General features: G+C 40.4%; 1 protein-coding gene across 4 annotated transcripts in view; it reads right to left on the bottom strand.

The window, feature by feature from the left end:
* The window catches only part of ELMO1 (engulfment and cell motility 1), a 568,419-nt gene that overhangs the window by 297,540 nt on the left and 243,980 nt on the right, over positions 1-26,899 (bottom strand). For all 4 annotated transcript variants that reach the window (XM_077491651.1, XM_077491655.1, XM_077491653.1 and 1 more), the window contains one exon: positions 4,285-4,389. In XM_077491651.1, coding sequence (XP_077347777.1) covers positions 4,285-4,389 — 105 coding nt within the window. The remainder of the gene's footprint in view (positions 1-4,284; positions 4,390-26,899) is intronic.

Raw genomic sequence — 26,899 nt, 5'->3', positions numbered from 1 at the left:
CACCGATCAATGTCTTTTTTTCGTGCAGCCCACAGGCTGCATGAAAAAAAGAACATTACAATGTATGTCCAACAAGGACCAGCAACGTACTGGTATGTTGCTGGACTTTGAGTGGTTATACCAGAATGATGCCTGCAGGTTTAGGCATTATCTTGGTATTATTCTTTTCAACCAGCGGTCGGCTTTCATATAAAAGAAATCCTAGCAGCTAATTAGCTTATAGACTGCTTTTATAAGCATTGGGAGGGAGCATTCCCCCTGCTCCCCCCCACCATCTTCCATGTTTTTTTTGGGCTCTCCTGTCCCAACAGGGAACCCGAGAATGCAACCGGTGGTTCAGCCAGCTGACCATAGAGCTGATCAGAGACCAGAATGGCTCCAATCATCTCTATGGCCTAAGAAACCGGAAGCTACGAGCATTTCATGACTTCGGCGGATAGAAACAGCGCCATTGGGAAATTGGCAAAGCATTTTATCACACCAATATTGGTGTAGTCAGATGCTTTGAGGGCAGTGGAGAGATCTAGGGTTTAATAGACCCCAGTTTTTTTTAAAAAAAATAAGAGTACCTGTCACTAGCTATTGCTATCATAGGGGATATTTATGTTCCCTGAGATAACAACAAAAATTATATTAATAAAAAAAAAAATGAAAGGAACAATTCAGGTCAGATCGAGGGCAGTCATTTTAGCAGTAGACCTCCTCTGTAAATCTAAAATGGTAACCTGTAAAGGCTTTTTAAAGGCTTTTAAATTGTATGTAGTTTGTCGCCGCTGCACATTTATGCTCAATTTTAAAGCATGTCATGTTTGTTATCCATGTACTCGGCATAAGATCATTTTTTTTATTTCATCAAACATTTGGGCAATATAGTGTGTTTTAGTGCATTAAAATTTAAAAAAGTGTGTTTTCCAAAAAAATTGCGTTTCAAAAATCGCTGCGCAGATACTGCGGGAAAAAAAATGGCAACATCCACCATTTTAATCTGTAGGGCCTTTGCTTTAAAAATATATATAATATATATGATATTATATATATCATGTAAACAAAAAGAGTCAGAAAGGGCTTTGTCTTCAAGTGATTAGAAGAGTGGGTGAAATAAGCTTCTAAATGTTGTGCATAAAATGCCAGGACAGTTCAAACCCCCCCCCCCCCCCCCCTCAAATGATCCCTGTTTGTAAAGCAGACACCCCAAGCTATTTGATGATAGGCATGTTGATTCTATGGAATATTTTATATTTTGTCACAAGTTTCAGGAAAATTACACTTTTTATTTTTTTTTACACAAAGTTGTCACTAAATGATATATTGTTCAAACATGGCATGTTTATATGTAGAATTACACCCCAAAATACATTCTGCTGCTTCTCCTGAGTATGGGGATACTACATGTGTGAGACTTTTTGGGAGCCTAGCCGCATACAGGACCCCGAAAACCAAGCACCACCTTCAGGCTTTCTAGAGGCATAATGATTTTACTCCTCACTACCTATCATGGTTACAGAGGCCCTGAAATGTCCAGATAGCACACCCCCCCCCCCCCCAATGACCCAATTTTGCAATGTAGATACCCCAAGGTATTTGCTAAGAAGCACGGCAAATCTTTTGAAGATCTCATTTATTTTTAAAAATAAAGTAAGCAAAGAAAAATTAATTTTTTTTTTCTTTTTAAATTTTCAAAACTTTGTGACAGTAAGATCTGCAAAATACTCACCTTATCTCTCAGCAAATAGCTTGGGGTGTCTACTTTCCAAAATGGGGTCATTTGGGGGAGGGGGGTTGTGCTATCTGGACATTTCATGGCTGTGATAGGCAGTGAGGAGTGAAGTCAAAAATGTACGCCCCTTGGTTTTTGGGGTCCTGTACGCGGTTAGACCACCAAAAAGTTCCACACATGTGGTATCCCTGTACTCAGGAGAAGCAGCAGAATGTATTTTGGGGTCTAATTTCACATATGACCATGCCATGTTTGAACAATATATCATTTAGTGACAACGTTGTGTAAAAAACTAAAAAAACTTGGTAAAATATAAAATATTCTATGGGTCAACATGCCTCTTGAAGTGTCTTCTTTCCAAAATGGGGTAATTTGGGGGGGGGGGGGGTTGTGCTATCTTGTCATTTCATGGCCTCCAAAACTATGATAGGTAGTGAGGAAGTGAAATCACCATTTTACGCCCTTAGAAAGGCTGAAGGCGGTGCTTGGTTTTCGGGGTCCTGTACACAGCAAAGCTCCCAAAAAGTCTCACACATGTGGTATCCCCATATTCAGGAGAAAAAGCAGAATGTAGTTTGGGGTGTAATTTCACATATACCCAGGGCATGTTTGAGCAATAGACCATTTAGTGACAACTTTGTGCTAAAAAAAGAAAAAAAATTTCCCGCAACTTGTGGCAAAATATAAAATATTCCATGGACTCAACATGCCTCTCAACAAATAGCTTGGGGTGTCTACTTTCCAAAATGGGGTCATTTGGGGGGGGGGGGGGTTTGTGCTATCTTGGCATTTTATGGCCTTTGAAACTGTCATAGGTAGTGATGAGTGAAATAAAAAATGTACACCCTTAGAAATCCTGAAGGTGGTGATTGGATTTGAGGGTCCTGTACGCAGCCAGGCTCCATAAAAGTCTCACAGATGAGGTATCCCCCTACTCAGGAGAAGCAGTAGAATGCATTTTGGGGTGTAATTCCACAAATAACCAGCCCTGTGTGAGCAATATATAATTTAGTGACAACCTCGTGTATTTTTTTTTCTTGTCATTTTTCAATCACTTGTAACAAAAAAAAAAAAATTCATTGGGCTCAACATACCCCTCAGCAATTTCCTTGGGCTGTGTGCTTTCCAAAATAGGGTTATTTGGGGGGGGGGGGGTTTGTAATGCCCTGCCATTTAGCACCTCAAGACATGAGATAGGCAGTCATAAACTAAAAGCTGCGTAAATTCCAGAAAATGTACCATAGTCTGTAGACGCAATTAATTTTGCGCAAACCAATAAATATACGGTTATTGACATTTTGGCCTAAATGTATGATTAAAATTTAGTTTAGTAAATTTTTTTATAACAAAAAGTAGAAAATATGTTTTTTTTTCAAAATTTTTGTTTTTTTCTGTTAATATCACAAAAAATAAAAATTGCAAAGGCAATCAAATACCATCAAAAGAAAGCTTTATTTGTGGGAAAAAAAGGACACTAATTTTGTTTGGGTACAACATTGCATGACAACGCAATTACCAGTTAAAGCAGCGCAGTGCCAAATTGTAAAAAAGTAATTGAACTGCCAAATTCTCAGGGGCTGAAGTGGTTAACAATGGATGAGTCATCAGCTGTAAAACGAGCTTCCCTGCTGACAACTGAATTAAAAAACAAAACAAAAAACACTGCAATAGTAAAATTTGATGATGACAAGGGCCTCTTCCCGACAACCCTGGGCTCTGGTTGCGAGGGTCTGCAGGCAGGGGGCTTATCAGAATCTGGAAGCCCCCTTTACCAAGGGGGGCCCAGATCCCAGCCCCCCTCCATGTGAATGAGTATGGGATACATAGTACACCTATCCAGTCACCAAAAAAATTTCAAAAAGAAAAAACACACAGTTTTTGTTCCCCACGTAGATCCATCATCAATCAAGATGACAACACCACCGCTTGATCCCCCCAAAAAAAAAAAAAAAATACAAAAACTGTCTGCAAGGAAGGCTAAACCACTGACTGCAGGCTCCGCTATTTGATAGTTCTTATATAGGTAAGGGTAGGGACCACCTGGCGATGTCACCTGGTGGCACCACCGCCCTTGTGATGTCACCGACCCAGCATGCAGCGGTTGGTGATGTCACGTGGGACAGTGCCTCCAGGTGACGTCGCCCTTTACCCATAGAAGAACTGTCAAATGGCGGATCCTGCAGTCAGCCATTTAGCACTCGCTGCAGGCAAAGCTTTTTTGAAGATAACTTGCATACAATTCTTCAAAATGGGCACTTTTGATTTTTCAAGTTCAGTCCCATAGACTTTAATAGGGTTCAGAGTTCGAGTTTTGAAGACTGAAATTTTGCAATGTTTGAGAATTCTGACACAAACTGAAGTGGGGACTGTTCGGCCCAACTCTAGTCATAATGTTTTGAACTTCAGCTCATTATGACATTTACATCAATCCCTGTCTCCAAGATAAAAGCAGAGGTATGATGTCCAGTGTCCATATAGTACACTCACACACATATAAATCCAGTTTATTTAAAATGCAGTTCTAAGAAGCAGCTAACTACATAAAATGTTACAGAAAAAGACCTTACCCGTATGTAGGCATCTTGGTGGTGTTTAGCGAAGTACAACATATTGTCGAGAGCCAGCATTCCTGGAGGAGTATGGGTAAAATCTAATGCTGGGTTGACATTGTTCTGCAAACAATAAGGCAGACATATGATTATTAATATAATTATTTGATCAGACACAGTCACTAGAAATTCTTATTTAAATTTACAGTTTCAGCTGGGTAGGGATGAGCTGCAAAACCTTGCAAAATTGATTGAGCTATTGGCAACACTTCATATCCCATGAACATTCACTTAATCCTCTGGTGATGAGCGTTTTCACTTGGAACATTTACATTTCTGTGAAATACAGTGTAATCAATTGGAAGGCAAAATCAACTTAAACAATGTTTTACACTCATCCCTGCTACTAAGGCTGCAATTAAAGTTGAAACAATTTAAAGGACTTGGTTATATCATTAATTTGACAGAGCAAATTCTAGTCACCACTTTAACCTGTCCCGCCTCCCAAGCACCCATAAAGCCTTTTACCAACCTGTTCAAGCTCCCACTAAACGTACACTAGGCATGATATAGTAGAAGCACAATAGTGTACAACCACTACTTAAAGTCTCCCTCCCATGCTGTCAGAAACCATGAAATCAGATTGAGACAGAAGTACAGTTAAATCACACTAATTTAATAATAAAAGTAAAAAGAACAAACGTAGTCAAAACATAACCGGAACGGATAGTCAGCCAAACCAGAAGTCAGGGATCAAAGTAGTGGAACAGCAAGCAGGATCTGGAGCCAAAAAGGATGTCAGCAAAGCTAGTCTTTAAAGAGGGACGCAGGAGATAGATTCTTGTGATGTGACCAAGGTGAAGGCAGGGCTCCTCTGGACTGGACGACTTAAGTAGGCAGGACTGACGAGCAGGATCATTAACAGCTGAGTAACAGTGGAGAGAGATGGGAGCTGTCAATTAGCCGACAGCTGAGCGCCCAAGCTCAGAGAAGGAAGGGCTGAGCCCAGCCCTGACACAGGCACCATCTGGCAACGTTTGTGCATATGGATTTAGTTTCAAAACACACTTTAAAGTCCACTGATCGCAACAGCTATATTGCCATGGATAGTTGCCACCATAAAACTTGGCTTTCTTCCGTCCCCCAGAGTCAATTCATTAGACTGCGCCGTAATTGCACTGATAGCCATATTTTTTTGGATCAGGCTAATTGCCTAAAACAACAGTTTCTGGATAAGGGATATCATGCACCCACTTTAGAGAAACAACTACAAGAAGTTTTGCTTATAAACAGGGACACCTTATTACAGGTCAAAACCCCCCGGAAAGACAATGATAAATTTAAGTGGTCTTTGATTACCACCTTTAACATCCAACACAGACAATTAAAAAATATTTTTAGCAAATACTGGGAAGTCTTGAGAAAAGACCCTGTTTTGAGTCCAAGTCTCCCTGAAAAAGCGAATGTCTTGTTTAGAGGTGCTCCAACATTACAGAGCAAAATAGCCCCCAATATCATTAACCCTCCAACTCGACCTACTTTTTTTCACAATCTAGTAGGGTATTTCCCGTGTAAGAAATGCAGTGTGTGTCAGCACAATGCATCAACACAACGGAAAATTTTGGAATTTACATCTACTGTGACAGGGAGAAGATATTCTATTAAATCTTTTTGCACTTGCAAAACGAGATATGTAGTCTATTTAATAACCTGCCCTTGTGGGAAGCAGTACGTTGATCGTACTACTAGATCTTTTTCCACTAGGGTAGGTGAACACATTTCCCTCATTAAGAGCAAGGTGTCCAAACTTACAGTGCCAAGACACTATAGGGAATGTCACAATAATGATTTACGGGGTACACAATTTGTCGCGATAGACAAATATACTCCACCTTGGAGAGGGGGGTCTCTCATAAGAGGGGTCTCCAGGTTGGAGACTTATTGGATCTATGAACTCCAGTCCCACTCCCCATTCGGTATGAATGTGGAGTGGGACATTAATGCCTTCATTGACGACTCTTGAAAATATAATGACTATCCTTCCTTCTTCCCTTTTTTGTTTTTTATATTTTTCATATTTTTTTTGTTTCGGACTCAGTGGGCAGTTTAGTATGTGGGTAATTTATTTACGTTATAGAATTGTTCTTTTCTTTGGACATCTATATCATTGTCTTTTTTGCTGTATAAGTATAAGTGCAAGCTCAATTGGTTAGTGGAGGTTTGTTCTCAATGAATGTCTTGTGCCTTGATCATAAGATATTTTATCATTATATTTTTCATAGCTTTTGGTTTTATATTTATCTACCGTATATACTCGAGTATAAGCCGAGATTTTCAGCCTCTTTTTTGAGGCTGAAAGTGCCCCCCTCGGCTTATACTCGAGTCATCGCTGTCTGCCTGCTCGATCAGCGTGTCGAGCAGACAGACAGCGGCCATTCTATAATTCAAAAGCCGCGCCTCCGGCTCCGCCTTCGCCTGTGATAGGCGGAACACTGAATTTCCCAGCAGCCTGTGTTCCGCCTATCACGGACATCGTCTCATCCTCATACTACGGACGAGGATGAGACGATGTCCGTGATAGGCGGAACACAGGCTGCTGGGAAATTCAGTGTTCCGCCTATCACAGGCGAAGGCGGAGGCGCGGCTTTTGAATTTTACAATGGCCGCCGAGGCGCCGACGAAGAGCGGCGATCCTGGCAAGGCACGGGACGGAGGCAAGGCACGGCACGGCACGGCACGGGACGGGGGCAAGGCACGACACGGGACGGAGGCAAGGCACGGCACGGGACGGAGGCAAGGAGGCAAGGCACGGGACGGAGGCTCGGGACAAAGGCTCGGGACACAGGTAGGCTGGACACACACACACACACACACACACACACACAGGGATGGATGGATGGAGACACACACACACAGGGATGGATGGATACACACACACACAGGGATGGATGGATGGATGGAGACACACACACACAGGGATGGATGGATGGAGACACACACACACAGGGATGGATGGATGGATGGAGACACACACACACAGGGATGGATGGATGGACACACACACACACAGGGATGGATGGATGGATGGACACACACACACACAGGGATGGATGGATGGATGGACACACACACACACAGGGATGGATGGACGGACACACAGGGATGGACGGACACACAGGGATGGACGGACACACAGGGATGGACGGACACACACACAGGGATGGACAGGCATGTCTCACCCTCGGCTTATACACGAGTCAATAAGTTTGCCAGTTTTTTTGGGGGTAAATTGGGGGCCTCGGCTTATATTCGGGTCGGCCTATACTCGAGTATATACGGTATTTTTTATGTTAGATTTAATAATTTATTTTAACAAATATTTTAAAAATCATTTGTTATATTATTGTTTATAAGGTGATTTGTTCTGAGCATTGTTCCTTCACGCCTGTGACAATTTCATTTTTGATCATTAGGTGTCGCTGTTACACCTATTTTTCTGTCACTAGTGAGGAAGTAACATGTATTGTCCATGTCCAAGCCTCGTTTTTATTTTTGTACCGCACCGGAAGTGACGTTTGTTTACTTCCAGTTGTGGTGTTACTGGGAAGAATCATTGTATGCGCACTTCCGGTTCCGGGTTGTGGACATTGCGCTATTAGATAGTAGGATATGCGGACTTTATATGTCCTCTTATGCATCTTGGTGACTTATTCAAGTTTATGTTGCCCACCTTTGGTGCCCCATGTTGTTGTGGCACCTATATTGGTATATTGGAAAGCACATTTCTTTTTTTGATACTAAAAGAAATGGGTGGAACGCATAGATATCGAGGCGTGGAACGCACGCCAGGTCACCATCTTGCCGAAACCGGAAGTGGGCCGTTACTATCTTTTAATTATGCTTCCCATGTCAGGATTATTGTTTACATGGGTGGAACGCATTGAGACTGAGGCGTGGAACGCGCGCCCGTCCGCCATCTTGTCCATACCGGAAGTGAGCATGAGAGTAACACAGGGGGGATTGTAATCACTTCATTGTGTAAATATCTATAAAAGGCAGTGTGACAGTGGTTGGAGCCTACCCCAGATGATGACCTGTAGGTCAAAACGCGTCGGGAGGATTCCGCCACTGCCTAATTTCCCTGATATGTTTTATTGACTACTATGGAAATGTGAGTTTAAATTTTTTTTATTAAAGTTATTTTTTACAAAAACGTTATTATGCTATGTTGGCTCCATTTCTCAATTTTCCATGCCTGAATTGTTGTCGGAGCTGTCCATATATATGAAAACGGTGATTACATGCAGTTGTCCATATGAACCGTGTGTGGTGCGATTGGAACGTTGAATCCAGGATTGCATTAGCCGGGATTACAAGCCATTATTGACCCCTGAGGCATAAGTCTACTTGGGTCATGTCCATCTGGTAAGCCTGCGCTTCTTAAGGTGGTGGGAGCTTCACAGGGTGGAACAATATCTGGTCACAATAACGCGGGACCTTTGTGGACACTGAAGTTCATTGGGACTTACACTTTGCACGTTTCAATCCCATTATTCACTTTTATTATTTATATTCTTATTTGTATACATTGATGTTTTCTTCTATATATTTTGTTGTCACTTCCTAGGTTTTGGGTTGCATTAGGACTTAGTGTAACCTTTTTACTTACTTATTTTTTCACCGAGACATATATTCATATGTCTAGTTGTATTGTCATATAGGTTTTGATTGTCACTACAGTTGTATTGATATATAGGTTTTGATTGTCACTATACTCACTACCTGGTTTTTTAATCATATGTTATCATCTTTACTTTTTGGGTCACGCTGTGTCCATCTGTTATAGATGTGTACACATATTGTTGCTTACAGTTCTCTTGTTTCACTTTAAAAAGTTACATATACACAAGTTAGGCGCTTACACTTTATACCTTTGACAACGTTTGTGCATATAAAAGTATTACCCTCCCCAAAAAGGCTCTCCACTATTGGGGAGCTTAACAGACAGACTCCCTGTAAGAATGAATGGAGATTTTTCACACATGAACAGAAGACAATATCTGCCTAGAGACTTTGCAGCAGTGGCCGTGTGGGGGGGAGGCTGGCTCAGACAGTACTGAAGTCAGCAGTTAAACAGAACAACCAGTCAGATATCAATTTCATGAAGCGTTGGGGGCTCACATATTCTGTTTATAAAAGGTTTGCTTACACTTTGGTTTGCCATACATGGATCAAATCTCAGCCGGTTCAGCAGGAACAAGCCAAGATTCGAACCATGTATAGGCAAGCTAAATGTACCAAACAGATCAATCAGCTTGGGTACAACTAGGGATGAGCCGAACACCCCCCGGTTCGGTTCACACCAGAACTTGCGAACAAGCAAAAAATGTGTGCGAACAACGTTAACATGAAAAATCAAAAGTGCTAATTTTAAAGACTTATATGTAAGTTATTGTCATAAAAAGTGGACCCTGCCCCAGTGTCCTGCCCCAGGGGACATGTATCGATGCAAAAAATTGTTTAAAAAACTCCAGTTTTTTCAGGAGCAGTGATTTTAATAATGCTTAATGTGAAACAATAAAAATGAAATATTTCTTTAAATATCACATCTGGGGGGTGTCCTTAGTATGCCTGTAAAGTAGCGCATCTTTCCCCGTGTTTATAACAGTACCACAGCAAGATTACATTTGTAAAGAAAAAATGCCATTTAAAACTGCTGTAACAGCTGTAATTAATTTTCGGATCCCGGCAATGTAGATAAAAATCATTGTAAAAAAAACCGCATGGTTCCCCCCCACCAGTCCATTACCAGGCCCTTTTGTCTGGTATGAATATTAAGGGGAACCCCGCACCAAAAATGTTTTAAAAATGGCATAAGGGTCCCCCCTTTAGGTCTGGTATGGATTTTAAGGGGAGCCCCGAGCCTAACTGTAAAGAAAAATGGCGTAGGGGTCCCCCCAAAATCCATATCAGACCCTTATCCAAGCACGCAACCTGGCAGGCCGTAGGAAAAGGAGGGGGATGAGAGAGCAACCCACCCCCTCCTGAATCGTACCAGGCCACATGCCCTCACATGTTGATGGGGACAAGGGCCTCATCCACACAACTCTTGCCCGGTGGTTGTGGGGGTCTGCCGGCGGGGGCTTATCAGAATCCGGACGCCCACTTTAACAAGGGGACCCCCAGATTCCACCCATGCATCACCAAAAAAAGTGTCAAAATGGTAAAAATGACAGTAGACAATTTGGGTCCTTTATTTTAAAAAAAATGTGTCCTGCGATGTCCATTCATCTTGCATCACAAGAAAAACTGAAAAAACTCCATAGGAGGCTCCCGCTGACTGCAGGCTTTCTGGATTGACAGCTGTTATATAGCTGAAGGTGGGGCCACCCAGTGATGTAAACAGGTGACCCTGCCCCCTTCTGACGTCATGTAATATGTAATCAGGTCATGTTGCAATCTTGCAGTGCATTGATGGTCTTGATGTTCATTATGGCGCGTCCCACAGATGCTTAAATGTCCCGCGAACGCCTCATAATGTTTGGTCTTTGGCGAACGGGCGAACACCCGATGTTCCATCGGGCTCATCCCTAGGTACAACCAGCATGCTGGGTTTTACCTTTTATTATTGCTAGTAGCTGCTATAGCCGCTAGCAATAATTACTGTCTTCTCCCAGTGGGGACAGTTTACCCCCCTCCCCTCCACTGGGAGAAGCCAATGGCCCAGCAGGAGGGATTCCCACATCAACACTGTGTTGATGGGGGAAATCAAGTTAACTTCTTCTCTGCAGGAAAGAAATTTGCTCAGTGTATGGCTGGCCTTACAGTTCATGGGTAGTTATATAATGACAATCCAAAGTTACTAATGACAAAAAAGCACATACACCACACCTAACGGAAAAGGGAGTCAAACACAGTAAACGTCAGTGTCTATGGGCCTTCCTTTGTCAGAATGGCTTCTCTCCCCATACAAGTCTATTGGAATGCAAAATCAGCTTGAGCCAGATCAGCGAAGGACTGCAGGCCAAATGATCTGTCAAATCAATTCTCAATGACCTCAGCAGCTTTTTAAATATCAAAACCGAACTGCATTTGCAGCTCAAAGGCTGTAGATATTGGCCCTAAAGAAGTGAATATTGTCTGTGCTGCCCAAGATATTCAGAGCACTGGTTGCTTTATAGGTGATGCTCCAAGCTGGTGGAGTATAAACTGGCATGTTAATAGTGGTTGGTTTTCTTCTTCTCTTTAACCACTATACCACTGGTTCTATATTTGACCAATAACTGAACCAATTTGGTAATCTAATTCTCAATCTGCAGATAATTAGGCCATATCCAATATTTAAGACCTGAAGAAGTGCAACTAGATGTTGACTGACTGTTGATTTGTCCTCTGCATGAACTAGATGCTTAATGTATAACCTTTTGCATGATTTGATCTTGCTAGCACTGTGGACTTCCATGTTTTTACTGAGCCGATGACCCTCTTGAGGCCAAATTGCATTCAGAAGCTTAATATACCCGTGTATGGACAACCTGCCTTGAAAGAACAAAAGCCAAGAAGGAAATAATTTAAGCACATTTAAAAGCGTCTATTTTTGGTCAACTTCTATGGTCAAAATCTAAAATCATACAGTATATTCCTTGGTACCATGGGATATATAAATCCTTGGAAACCAAAAGTAAACAACAGAGGAGAAGTTGCAAAGCATTCAGGGAATCCAGGAATTTGTGGAAAGAGATGGCTAGCAGTGTCACTAACAATGTGATAAGAGATTTTGCAAGTAAGCTTATACTGAAATGTCCAAAATAACTATGATTTGAATTGCCATTACGATGCTAGCGTTATGAAGTAAAGGTATATACTGTGACTATAGAACTCCTCCAAATTCTATCCCTACTGCCAGTAAACTCTCAATAAAATTCTGTTTTGTAAATACATCTCAGTGTAAATGATGATTCTGCTGACAGAGTTTTTCATTAAATCTGAAAACTAAATGTATCCCAGTTCAGAATAATAAACATAGTACAGCTGCTATAAATTACTTTTTGCAATTATTATGCAAATTGCTTGAAGTAAAAACCAAATAGTCTTAGATTATGAAATGATTACAAATGAGGAAAATAAGCAAATGTAAAAATGCAAACAAACAAGATAAAGTAAAAGATAACACGTATTGCATTTATTTTAACAAACAATGTGAAACAGTTAAAGTGGATGTAAATGCACTCTATGCAAGAAGGTAAAAAATTCTATCTTCTGTGTGCAGCAGCGCCCTCAGCTCCACCTAAAATGTACCTGAGCCCCATCTCGATTTGGCTCCTCATTAGCCGAGACAGCAGCAGTAACCATTTGTAAGCCAATGAGGAGAGAACAGGGGAGGGGATGAGCCATGCTCCATGTGAATGGACACACGGAGCAGTGACTTGGGAGCGAGCCTGTTTGGGTGCCCCCATAGAAAGCTGCTTGCTATGGGGGCACTAGGCAGGAGGAAGAGGTCAGGAGCGCAGAGAAGAGAAGGCTCAGGGCTGCTCTGTGCCAAATGACAGCATAGAGCAGTTAAGTATAACATATTTGTTATCTTAAAAAAAATGAAAACCAAACCTTTAATTGTCAATTTAAACCATTAAGCTCCTAGAAGAGTAAACTAGGCCATATGTTATGCAAATTTCTTTCCCTTAACCATGGGTTCAAAGAAAGAAAATTGCTCAATTCCCCCGTCAACGCAGTCAGTGTTGATGGGGAAAGTCCTCCTGCAGCGTTATTGTGTTTTGCCAGCAGGGAGTGCAGGAAGCCTTCCCCACCAGCACAATACAATGGTCACTGCCGGTGGCTATAGCACCTGGCAGTGATCGAGCGAAAGAACCTGAAAGGTTGATTGTATTGATGTCGATCAATGAATTGACTTTGGTACAAACAGCCTGTCCATAGACAGATTAAAATTCATCTGGTTCCTGATAAGCCAGACACATTCCAATCCATCTATGGCTGTCTTTAACTGGAGATGTTGTCATATTATTACCACTAATCACAGATATGTTGATTAAATATGTGATGAAAGAAATGTGACTATTAATAGCCAGCAATCAAATTCCAGTTGCTTGTACTAGTGCACATAATCATAAAAGTGAATATTTACTGTATATTGGTTCTGTATTCAAAATTGCTACATCATACGTTGGTAATTTTTTCAGTTAGATCCTTTGTGATTAATGAGGATCTGCATCGCTAGATGATAGAAGTGATGATTGATTTACATAATAGGACTTTTCTTTTTCTTTAATAAAGGACTTGTCAAAATTTGTGGTATAATTATTTGCTGTTCATTTTTGTTTTTTAAGAATGAGTTATTTTTTGTGTGGGGGGGCCCCCCCATTTACATCTACACCAGACCCTTATCTAGGATAAGACTATTTTTATTTAGTGAATGTCATTTTTGCTCTAGAAGGTTGTATTCATCATTATTTATTAATTAGGAATAGGAATTTTGTATTTTTTTATGTCCTAATTCAAGCTTAATTAAAATTGTTGCTCCCTGCCAAACAAAAAATGTTTTTTTTGCATTTGGACATGTCCCTCAGGGCAGTTCCCCGCTACCAATGCCCTTTAACAATCTCTTACCTATCATCCTTGAAAATGAGTAGAATTGATTTTAATGTTTCAGCTCCCATTGACTCCAAATGGGTTCAGATTCCGTGTAATGCCATTTCATTTGTTTCTTTTTTTTTTTGTGAGGGGGTTGGTAGTCAAAGTCTGGTATTTTTTTTTCTTAATTTTTGCTTTGGGTTCATATTTATATTCAAAACCTTAGCACAGTTCGTCATAACCCGCCCCCCCCATCCCCAAACAAATTGAACCCAGGTACATTATTTGGCTCATGGTGTTTTTATCTAAGCAAATAAAAGAGTTACAAAGAGAATCAATAGCATGGAACCTAAGAAAAAAAAAAAGCTGATATTTGATAGACATATTTTTTTTTATTCTATCTAGCTTTATCAATATAAAAACAAATGTTTTACAACGGATTTAATGTTATTGGTTATACATATATTGTGTTTGAATAGATTATTGTAGATTATAATTCTATATCCTTTGTTATACCTTCAAGATCTCTCAAACACATAGAACCTTATACAGTAGCAAATGGAGCTCAGAAATGGTACGGGTCAATCCCAGTTCAGAATAATAAAGGTGATAAATGATTATTTCCAGAATATTGAGTAGGTTGAGGAAGAATTCTCAATTCATTTTCTAAGCACATGCCTATTCGTGATTATTTTTTGCTTTTAAAAGCTCTGGGCAGCATGATACGGGTCATTTTCCAAAGCTATGCCGTACATATATTAATAAGTCAAATGGTATTTGTGTAGTCCTATGTTCAATTTATTAAAATGGAAAATACTTTACGGAATTAGTATATCTTGTAAAAGTATTATGACAGGTCTATAAATAACATGCAATAAAAAAAAAAAAAAAACACTATATAAATATGATGACTAATAAAAGCAGTGGAATGTTTAAAAGGCTATAAAAATAGAGCAGGGACGTTTACTGAGAGTCTCTGTTAGTATTGCATAAAGCTGCTCAGGTGTTACTAAAGTGAATATTTTCTTGATGTTTTTAATTAATGACAAGTAAAGGGATTATAAAACGAAAATATGAAAAAAAAATGATCCAAAGAAGTTTCTAGAGGTTAACATATTAATAAGAAATGCATGGTTCATTCTTTGGGAAACTGATTAGCTACAGTTTACATGGCTTTCTTCATCTGCTAATTAATGGGATCATATCCAAACCACTGGTACAAGGGAAGAGGAGTGAAAAGGAAATGCCTACTAAATTCACTAAAGCCTATAGATAAAAAAAAGGAACTGTACAAAAGCAGCCAATAGCTTATGAGGTGAAGTGCATTTAGAATATAGTTGATTCTGACATTATTCTCATCAAAAAAAGCAGCATGGAGTCACAAAAAGAAGCAAGAAATCCCTTCAAAGTGAGTGGAACAACCCTGAACGTCTCCATTGGAATATTCTATCTCTTCTATCGCTGCTCCTGCTTCAACGGGACTTCTCATAACTTTCAGTCCCAGTGACAAGAGTCATCAGGATGAACAGAGTGGGTGAATCTTGGGATATATACAGCAAAGAAAACCTGAATGAGGTTGTGAACCTTCTTAACTCAGATAAAAATAAATAAAAAATTGTCCTATAAAAGACACTACTAATTTACTGAGATTTACCATCAGAAAATCTCAAGTTAATACTGTATATTCAGTTTGTCAACCCTCCTTTAAACTCCTTTATTTATTTTTTTCCTTTATTGCGTGTATTTAAAGGGGTTGCATTAAAGGTGAAAAACCTTCCGTCACTCAGCAGCCCCCCGGAGCCCCCGTTACACCTACCTAAGCTCTGTGTTTCCCACAACGGAAATGAGCACAGCAGCTGTGGCCAGTGCCTCATGTCCTGATTGGATAGCTTGATAGCAGCACAGCCATTGGCTTCCACTGCTGTCAATCAAATCCAATGATGCAGACTCTGGGGGGCGAGGCTGAGTCCAGCTTTCTGTGTCAATAGACGCAGAAGCGGGACACGGAAGCACGCCGGGTACGGGTGTCCACAAAGGAGAGCGCTTCTCCGACAGGGCACTCAAGAAGCGGAGGAGCTGGGAGTGCTGCTGGGGGACCCCAGAAAAGGAGGATCGGGGTCACTCTGTGCAAATCCAACTGCACAGTGGAGGTAAAGATTACTTTTTTTTAATCCTGAACCTTTACCACCCCTTTAACCACTTCAACCCTGGAAGAATTTACCCCCTTCCTGACCAGAGCACTTTTTGCGATTCGGCACTGCATCACTTTAACTGACAATGTGCGACATTGCACCCAAACAAAATTTACGTCCTTTTTTTCCCACAAATAGAGCTTTCTTTTGGTGGTATTTGATCACCGATGTGGTTTTTATTTTTTGTGCTATAAACTAAAAAAAAAGAAAAAAAAAAGAAAAAAAAAGCGTAAATTTTAATTAAAAAAAAAATTATTAAGAAAGCGTAAATTTTGAAAAAAAAAACGCATTATTTTTTACTTTTTGATATAATAAATATCACCCAAAAATATATAAAAAAACCAAATTATTTTCTCCATATAGGCCGAAACATATTCTTCTACATATTTTTGGTAAAAAAAAAAAAAATCGCAATAAGTGATTATTGATTGGTTTGTGTAAAAGTTATAGCAGTTACAAAATAGGGGATAGTTTTATGCCATTTTTATTAATATTTTTTATTTTTTTTAAATGGCAGTGATCATCGATTTTTATCGTGATTTTAACAGGATGGCTGACACATAGGACATTTTTGACACATTTTTGATACCATTGTCATTTATACAGCAATCAGCGCTAAACAAATGCATTGATTCCTGTGTAAAGACACTGGCAGTGAAGGGGTTAGCCACTAGGTGGCAGTGTAGGGGTTAAGTGTGTCCTAGGGGCATGTTTCTAACTGTGGGGGGGGGCGTAGCTGTGTATGACATGTCACTGATCTCTGCTACGATCACATGGAGCAGAGATCAGTGACACTGTCACTAGGCAGAACGGGAAGATGCTTGTTTACATTAGCATCTCCCCGTTCTTCCTCCCCATGAGGCAATCGCGGGCATCCCTCACGGAGCTTGCCGTGGGCGTGCATGCACCCGCTGGCGCACTCTTAAAGGGCAACATACAGGTACGTGATTCTGCCCGTATGAGCCCCTCTGCCAACGTATATCAGCGTGAGGTGGTCAGCAAGCGGTTAATTGATTTTTACTTTTTTTTTTAACTTCTGTGTTATCTATGGGAAAAAGTTAAATAATGCAGGGACACTTTATGGCACAAGAACAGGTCCAGGATGGTTGCAAGCAGTGGCTGTAAAAATTCAGAAGCTAATAAAAGCCAAATGCTCCATTTGAAGCCACACAAAAAAATAAATACCGTTCCTGTTAATTCCAAATCATGGCAAGATTTCACAAAAAATCATCTGATTTTAGCTGTAATTTCTAAAAGTTAAAACTAATTTGAATCATTCTTAGTGATGGCACCCAAAGTTTCTTAAATGGTACCGGGAGTTAAGATAAAATTGATAGTATACAATGCAACCAGTTGGGTTGGAATTTCATAAATGCTCTTGTTCCCCCAAATTTAAACTTGGAGCTAAGAGTGTCTACATAACAAAGATGTTTACAAGTGGTTTTATAAGTGTTTATAAGTATATAAGTGTTTCTAAGCGTTTACAAGTGCCTAGTGCCTGAACTTGGGACAGTCTTTCTATTGGACTGCTGACTATTGCCCACATCTGGTGTCCAAAGTTAACTCAAGAATCTTATTATATAAAAAAATAGACAACCGAGGACTAAATGAACTGATCCAAAACATGAAGGATATGTATATTATAGATATAAAAGCTTTAAAAAAAATGTATTCATATCAGTACTTAAATTTTCCTAGTTGATGTAGGAATGAACATTTAAACTGATCTAAAGGTAAACACATTGACATCTCTAAAAAAAAAAAAAAAAGTCAGAGTCTTGGAAAAGTGATCTTAAATGAAAATTATACGCTAGATTACATCCATCCAAACAAAAGCTAGCAAATGTATAATCAGCTTGGATCTGCGACTACTCCAGCTGAGAATTTGTCATCCATCTAGATTAATCATCCAGCCTGGGAGACATAAACAGCAGCTGTCAAAAATCAGTTCTGAATGTCATCCATTCCCTGACACAGCAAAGCATGGTCTCCAGGGTCCACACAATGGACCATCATTCATTATTAAGCAGCTATCCAATGCCTTTTACACAGTAAATTAAGAAACTACCTACAAATATTATAGCACACACATGCAATCTTTTTCATTAATTTTCTAAGGATATTTATGATGATAGAGTCAGTAGCTATATTAACTTATTATAGTGAAAAATATCACTATAAAAAGTGCTTTATTATGCATCAGTTTCATCATCACTTGTTGCATTTGCTAATCTACTAAATTGAAATATTCACAAGATTATTATATATACACATACTGTGAGTACTAAACATTGGCTACATTAATCAATCATGCGTTTCTATGGGGTGTGTATTGCAGAATGCAGTAAAAGGGGGCATTTGAAAAACTGATAAAATACAGATCTATTTAAAGTGGTTGTAAACCCTCCCCCACAACTTTGTCCCATGTAAATCGGCATAAAAAACCCTAATGAACACTGCTTGTAGATATCTCCTTACTTGCTTAGTATTGTTGTAATCCTTTTTGTTCTTTAGAATTACGTCACTGAGTATGCCCAGATCTCCCTTGATTTACGGCACACTCTCTACGTGCTTATCTATCTGTTATCAGGACTTCCTACACACAGCACTGAACTCCCAGGAGGCTTCATAATCACTCAGAGCCTCTTTCTACACACCATGTGACACATGCAGTGTAAAGCATGGCATGGGACAGCATTACTGCACTCTTATCAGCTGAAGCCGATAGGACACAGGCAAACACTAGATAAGCAGCACAAGTAAATACTATGAAATAAAACAAGTCAGCTATGAACAGGGAAGCAGGGTTGCCATAGAAACGTTGGATTGAGAAGGAGGCTTGGTTAACAGTACAGGAAGTGATGTAAGGGCGGAAATACACTCCACTGTGGACTCAGAAAACAATACTTAAGATGGCGCTGCCTAACCCCTGGAAACAAGTTTTTTAAAGTTTCTATAAACAGTAAGTAATATGCAATTTGGGCTGGATTACAGTGGCTATAGTCTGATAATGACTTATTATAATGGACTAAATGAAAAGAAACATCAGAGTGGGAGAGTTTACTTCCTCTTTAAAACAGAAGCTTTCGATGGCCAAAAGATGTTAACTTTAGGTAAACAGCTAAATATACAGTTGAAACACATTTACAACAATTGTTATGTCTGCAAAAAGATTTGCATTTCTGCCTATCCAGCTATACAGACCGGGCCACACTGACCGACACATACATGTGCTTCTTAAAACACGCCCGGCTGTTATAGCGGGTGTGTGTGTACCATTGTAAAGCTGACTGTCGGCTTTGAATGTGAAAGTGATACAAGTGGCTATGAAGCCACGTATCACTTTCACAACTGCCACGATGTGCCATGTTTACCGGGCTCTGCTGTCCCACCTGCTGGCCCAGTGACGTACCTTCCTGTACACCAGGGGTAGGCAACCTTTTAGAATTTGAGATCTATTTGAACAAACAAAACAATAAAAACAGTGTAGCGCTTCACTAATAGATGTGGTCAGCATAAATTATATGGATAGAAGCAAAAATGATATAAATAAGAATGCCTAAAGAAAAGTCCAATAATAGCCACACGTTCCACTATATAGCCGGCCCAAGGGTGGTCGAACCGTCACAGAGGGGGGAAATTGGACTGGGCGGGTGTATTCATGCGAGTCTGCTTGACTGTAACATCAGAGAAGAATGGATAAAATACTTCTTACCGACTTAGTTGGACTCATACAGTCATATGACAGTTGAGTCTAGAAGGCTTTAGGTCACAGTTTGGGACCGAGGAGTACGAAGAGGAAGGTCTGTTGAGCTGATGGATGAGCTCCAAACGATTGTAAGCCCTGTGATGGATCCTTTCAAATGGAACGTCAAGGGTGTATGTAGTCAAGCTCAGACGTAGCCCGTTGTACTGATTCTCCAATCTCACCCAAATAGAGAGGGAGACGTTGTGGAGGTTTAAGCCAAGAAAACAGAAAAAAGAAAAAAAGAAAAAGGGCTCCACATGGTGCAGGTCAGATGGTATAAAAAAGGTTGATTTATTGAAGTCAAAAAATAATTAATGACTTAGTGATCACATAGACAGTCTAAAATAAAGATTAAAAGCAATGTAGGGTGCCAACAGCTCGCCCAACGCGTTTCGACATATGTGTCTTCTACAGGGGCATGTTGGGGCCCACCACATTGCTAACAAATATATAAGGAGTCAGAGAGGGGTTCCGCCTACCAAAGGGCGGGGAATCCTATCTCGGACAACCTCTTAAAGATACAATGAACATTTAATCAAATCAGAGAAAGCATCTTTAAACACAATAAATGGATGAGTATGAATAAGATATAAAAATGTCATTGATACAAGCTATCAAATTATTTTAGTGACACAAATATAAGAATAAGCCACCACATTCACAGATAGATATCCATAAGTTAATCATAATATTGAAGGTCTAATCTAACATAAAAATACAAGAAAATCTAGTACATAAAAAGCATCCCCAAAAATCGCATCCAGCACCGATGCAAATTGTTAAGTTAATATAGTGACAAAAATATATAAGTAAGCCACCATGTTCGCAAATAAATGTCTCTAAATCAATCATATTAGACATGGCCTCATCTAACATAAAATTACAAGGAAATCCAATGCACATAAAGGGCATATAGAAATCGCATCAAATGCCACTATTAGAAGATCGGACATATACCATCTGTTTCGCATGGATTAAACTGCAACATCACATAAAATGACCTGTTTGCATTTGTGTAGTCTAATATTAAGAACTGTGAGGGTCTGTATGCTATCCGTGTTGTGTTGTTTGAATATCTCAGACTTATTTTACTAACCGTAAGTGGCCAGAAAAGTGTATATCAGTAACCATAATAGTAGTCCTTATGTGATGATCTATTGTTTACAGTTCAAATCAAAAGGTCAGAAGGTGTGTAATAAAAGAGAAGGTACAGCCAATCACTACATACATATGTCACATGGCCATGGAGGGAGTGGATGTGGGAGTGGAAAAGGACCATCTTGTCCAATAACAAGGACAAATGTACTTCTAGGTTACCACATAGAAATACAAGGGAAGGAGGGAGACAGCGCACCATGGCACACTCCCTCTCCTGTACGTGCTCCGTACTGCCAATCGCAGAGAGCCACGTCAGGACGCATTACCTCAGATCAGGGGCGTGCATGTGTGGACGTCACATGCTGAGTCACTAAGCTGCAACCCAGGGGGCGTGTGCGTTTGGACGCTTGCGTGCGAACGTCACACGTTGCGTCATTACGTCACAACCCGGGGGCGTGTGCGTGTGGACCTCACGCATCCAGTAGCTTGCCAGGGAATAGGGAGGGGAGGGGCCACAGAAATAGGCGCCGTTTCGCTCGTGGTGAGCGTCACACGCCGTAGGCGTGACAGTGCATAGGGCAGCCAGTCAAAGAGAATGGGCCCGTTCTACGCGTGCGCCGTAACCAGTGACGCTATCACGTCACGGCGTGCGTCGTACTCAATGACGCTATCACGTGGAATCCGAGAACCTTAAGGGAGCAGGACAACGGGGAGGATACTAGAGGCGTGGCGACATAGCGTCACGTCCAGTAAAAACACCCGACGTAACCTTAGCAACCAAGGCATCATAATGATAGTGGATCGAAGGATATCAGGAAAGGAAGAACAAATAATAAAAAATAATAAAACATAACACCCCGCAGATAGTAACAATAAGGAGGTATCTGAGAAAGATGTATGAAGAATGGTGACATGGACCGATATTGTGAGTGCACTCATATTACCTAAAAAAGTGATGAGGTGCCAGTGACAAGGGAGTGAGCTAGAAGTATAGCACATATGGTATACTTTCTAATGGTGTCAAAAGTAAATCAAATAATATGAATTACATACATAATGACCAAAAAATATATATTAAAGTGCCAGTGACATAGAAGTGAACTTGGAGACTGGCACATATAGCATATTTACTAATAGTGCCAAAAATAAATATAAAATCTAAATTAGTCAAAAGAACCCGTCCACAATCGCACGTGATCTAGAGAAAAATGCATAATAATCGCATATATCTAGATTTGGACGCGGGCCCGAGGATAAAGTGCATATATATATGAAATTAAGTGAACGTTGTGCCTAAAAGGACACAAACTGAAAAACAAATGAATAAATAAGATTGGGGTGTCCTAAAGGATAACTATTAAATGTGTTAGTATGAGAAGACCCTGAAAATAATGCAGGATTGAAGTGGATGATAAGGTAGACATACAGAACGAAAATAAAAGGAAAAATGATGTGTAGTGATAATAGTCCGTGACAAAATAGATTAAGCCTGATTAATAAAACTATTGATGTCCCAATCTGTATTCATGCCGAAGGGGGAATAGCACCTCAATTCATAAATCCAAAATGTCTCGAGGCGCGACACCCCCCTCAGGCATGAATCACCTCTCCAGTTTGGGACAAATTTGTCAATGACTTGGAAGCGGGTACCTGTGGGATCTCTATTATGTTTTTCAAGGTAATGTCTCGGAACCGGGTGTTTGTCACACCCTTTTTTTATTTTACTGAGATGTTCATTGACTCTGATAGAGAAGTTGCGTATAGTGCGACCAACATATTGTTGGTTGCAAGGGCAGGTGATCAGATAAACAATATACCTGGTAGCACAAGTAGTAAAGTGTTTCATGAGGTACCTGCGTGAAGTGGTTGAAGATGTAAAAGAGTCACTTTTCCCCTTGCCCAACATATTATGTAGGCATACGTTACATTTTCTGCAAGGAAAGTATCCCTTGCTAAGTGGAAAAAATTGTATCGGTTTGGGGATATCGATTACATTGGGAGCAATATCATTTTGTATTGATCGTGCTCCCCTGTAGATGGTTCCAGCTTTCTCTGGGATGATCCCACCCAAAACTTTATCACTTTGTAGTACCTTCCAATGCCTATTGAAAATTCTTTTTATATCATTATGTTGTGTGGAAAAGGTTGTAAAAAAAGACCATTTAAATTTGTCACTTGTTCCTGTTTTAGCTTTCTTTTGTGTGAGAGAGGTTCTATCAGTGTGTAGAGCTGCTTGAATCTCAACATCAAGGGTGTGTGGGTCATATCCCTTATCCAGGAACCTCTTACGAATGGTGTAGGATTGAGAAATAAAGTCACTAACATTCGTGCAGTTGCGTCTAAGCCTGAGAAATTGGCTACGTGGGATGGCACTAAGCCATTGACGGTGGTGACAGCTGTCAACAGGAATGTAACCATTCCGATCTGTTGGTTTGAAGAAGGTTCTCAGGACCAGACGTTTCTGCACTACCGTGACTTCTAAGTCAAGGAAATGGATGTTGGTTGTACTAGCCTCAAATGTTAACTGGATACCACGATCATTAGAATTAAGGGTTTCCATGAAGGTGTCAAGGGCTGGCCGACTGCCCCTCCACAGGAGGAGGATGTCGTCTATATATCTAGCCCACAGCACCAATTCAGGCCTGTTAAGGGCATAGACGACATCCTCCTCCCACTGGGCCATAAACAAATTGGCCAAACTGGGTGCATATTTGGCCCCCATGGCAACTCCTCGGGTCTGGGTATAGAAATTGCCCTGAAACCAGAAATAGTTGTGAGACATAGCAAACTCCAGTAATTGCATGAGGAAATTCCTATGTATCACAGAAAGTGTGGAATCCCTAGAGAGGAACAATTCAGCGGCTCTTAGGCCTAAGTCTTGTGGGATACAAGTATATAGCGCAGAGACATCTGCCGTGACTAAGATGAGATTATCATGATACTGAATACCTTCAAGTAATCGGATTGTGTCACCTGTGTCTTGTAAATAGGATGGTATTTTCCTGACCAGAGGTTGAAGGTATGAATCTATATATTTCCCTATTCGCGAGGTGATGGAATTTATGCCGCTCACAATTGGGCGGCCAGGTGGATTCACAGAGTCCTTATGGATTTTAGGAAGTTGGTATATTGTTGGAATGCGGGGAGCCAGAGGAATCATAAATTCTCTCTCTTTCCTGTTTAAGATGTTCAGAGAGAAACCTTCATTTACGATCTGTATGAGTTCTTTTTTGTATTTGAGGGTAGGATTCCCTGATAGGAGACTATAAGTGGTGTCGTCACTCAATAGTCTATTCATTTCTTCAATGTAGCGAGTTTTATCTAAAATCACTATACCACCCCCCTTATCTGCAGGGCGAATGATAAGATTTTTCCTTTCGCATAAGGTTTTAAGACCCTGTGCTATAGAAGGATCTTGGTGTGTCCTTCTTATGGGTAGCTTGTCCAAATCATTTAAAACAAGGTTTTTAAAAACGTTGATAGCTGGAGGTAGGATGCCTGGGTTGAACAAAGAAGGATTGCTCAACCCAGAATGCCTGACTGATGTGGGGTCAGGAATCTTGTTAGTTGTGATTGGAGAAGACAAAAAATGTCTCTGAATGTGTAACTTGCGGATGAACTTGTGCACATCAATAAATGTGTTAAATTTATTGAGTTTTCTAGGTGGGACGAATTTAAGGCCCTTATCTAGAATGCATTGTTCGCTCGCTGACAATGTCACTGAACTTAAATTGAAGATGCCTGCACCTACTGTGTCCGTTTTCTTTTTGTGCTGGATGCGCCTCCCCCCTCTGGTGCCTCGTTTAGTTTTTGGTTTCCTCCGTGTATGGGGGTATCCCTGTGAAAATCCTGATGGTAGGGAGGCCCTGATGGATAGTTGCGATTGTAAGGGGGTCTGAATGGAGGGTCATCATTATATGTCATATAGGGTGGGGGATCACGTTGAAAGTCATAATGATCCTCATCCCTAAGAGGTAGGTAACGATTATGAGTACGAATTGGAGTACTGTGTGAGTAGTCCTCCCTCCTATGATTATATTTATCGTCCCTCAGAGTTCCGCTATATTCACGGGGAGTGTGTTGGTAACCACCGTTGGTGTTTCCATAGTGTCTCTCTTGGCCGTGACCCTGATTATTTCTGCCTTTGCCTTTGTTTTGGGGTTTAGAACCTTTTCCTCGTTGATTAGGATATTGGGCTTGGGCAGGGGATCTGTGTGCATAGTCATTCACTCTAGAGGGTCCGGTAGGCCTGGGCTGGGGTGGGGGAGGTTCGTATGTTAACCTTCTTTCCATCTCCATAGCCTCAGGCTGCATAGTGTCTGATGTTGGATCGTTACCTAATTCCGAACCAATTTTTTTCTGCCAATTAAAGACAACATTAGACTTATAATCGTTGACATCACGATTATACTTCTTTTGTTTTTTAATACGTTGATCTTTTTCCTCTTTCTCTAGATGGTTTCTTAGATTGGAGGATAACGTATTATATTCTGTTGTACCCAATGCTGGTGTAAGTTTTTCTTTTATATCTTTTATCTCTTTATCAATGAGGGGCAATCTAGCCTGCTTCTTATCTATCAGAAAATTTAACAGTTTGATACCCATATCATTGAAAAAGATAAACCAAGCATCGAGCTCAACCTCTCCTTGTTGGGGGTGTATATCCCAACGTAGTCCTCGAGGGACCATTTTTTCTTTAATATATTGTCTCAAGAAGGCGATGTCCCATTGGAGGTGTACCTCCGAGACCATCACGTTCTTGAGTCTGAGAAAGAGACCACCAACTTCTGTATTAGTGGAATTAGATGTAAACACACCATCAGTGTTTAGTGATCTAGAGGTTCTATATTCAAAGATATCCATTGTGAATATGAAACAATGTAACCAAAAATATAAATAAAGAACAAAACAGCTGCAGTGAATAATAAGTCACAAGAAAAATACAGTTTAGGGGGAAAACACTGCGCTACAATTTAGTATATATGGAAAGAGGCCTCAACAGCCAAAAAACAGCAGCCAACACCAAAAAACAAACAAAGTTCAACAAACAAAACAATAAAAACAGTGTAGCGCTTCACTAATAGATGTGGTCAGCATAAATTATATGGATAGAAGCAAAAATGATATAAATAAGAATGCCTAAAGAAAAGTCCAATAATAGCCACACGTTCCACTATATAGCCGGCCCAAGGGTGGTCGAACCGTCACAGAGGGGGGAAATTGGACTGGGCGGGTGTATTCATGCGAGTCTGCTTGACTGTAACATCAGAGAAGAATGGATAAAATACTTCTTACCGACTTAGTTGGACTCATACAGTCATATGACAGTTGAGTCTAGAAGGCTTTAGGTCACAGTTTGGGACCGAGGAGTACGAAGAGGAAGGTCTGTTGAGCTGATGGATGAGCTCCAAACGATTGTAAGCCCTGTGATGGATCCTTTCAAATGGAACGTCAAGGGTGTATGTAGTCAAGCTCAGACGTAGCCCGTTGTACTGATTCTCCAATCTCACCCAAATAGAGAGGGAGACGTTGTGGAGGTTTAAGCCAAGAAAACAGAAAAAAGAAAAAAAGAAAAAGGGCTCCACATGGTGCAGGTCAGATGGTATAAAAAAGGTTGATTTATTGAAGTCAAAAAATAATTAATGACTTAGTGATCACATAGACAGTCTAAAATAAAGATTAAAAGCAATGTAGGGTGCCAACAGCTCGCCCAACGCGTTTCGACATATGTGTCTTCTACAGGGGCATGTTGGGGCCCACCACATTGCTAACAAATATATAAGGAGTCAGAGAGGGGTTCCGCCTACCAAAGGGCGGGGAATCCTATCTCGGACAACCTCTTAAAGATACAATGAACATTTAATCAAATCAGAGAAAGCATCTTTAAACACAATAAATGGATGAGTATGAATAAGATATAAAAATGTCATTGATACAAGCTATCAAATTATTTTAGTGACACAAATATAAGAATAAGCCACCACATTCACAGATAGATATCCATAAGTTA

The sequence above is a fragment of the Lithobates pipiens genome, unplaced genomic scaffold, assembly GCF_037356315.1.
Source record: "Lithobates pipiens isolate NorthernLeopardFrog02 unplaced genomic scaffold, aLitPip1_a1.2 Scaffold_19, whole genome shotgun sequence".
NCBI lineage: Eukaryota > Metazoa > Chordata > Amphibia > Anura > Ranidae > Lithobates > Lithobates pipiens.
Note: the sequence above shows the minus strand (reverse complement) of the source record. Positions and strands in the feature narration are given on the sequence as shown.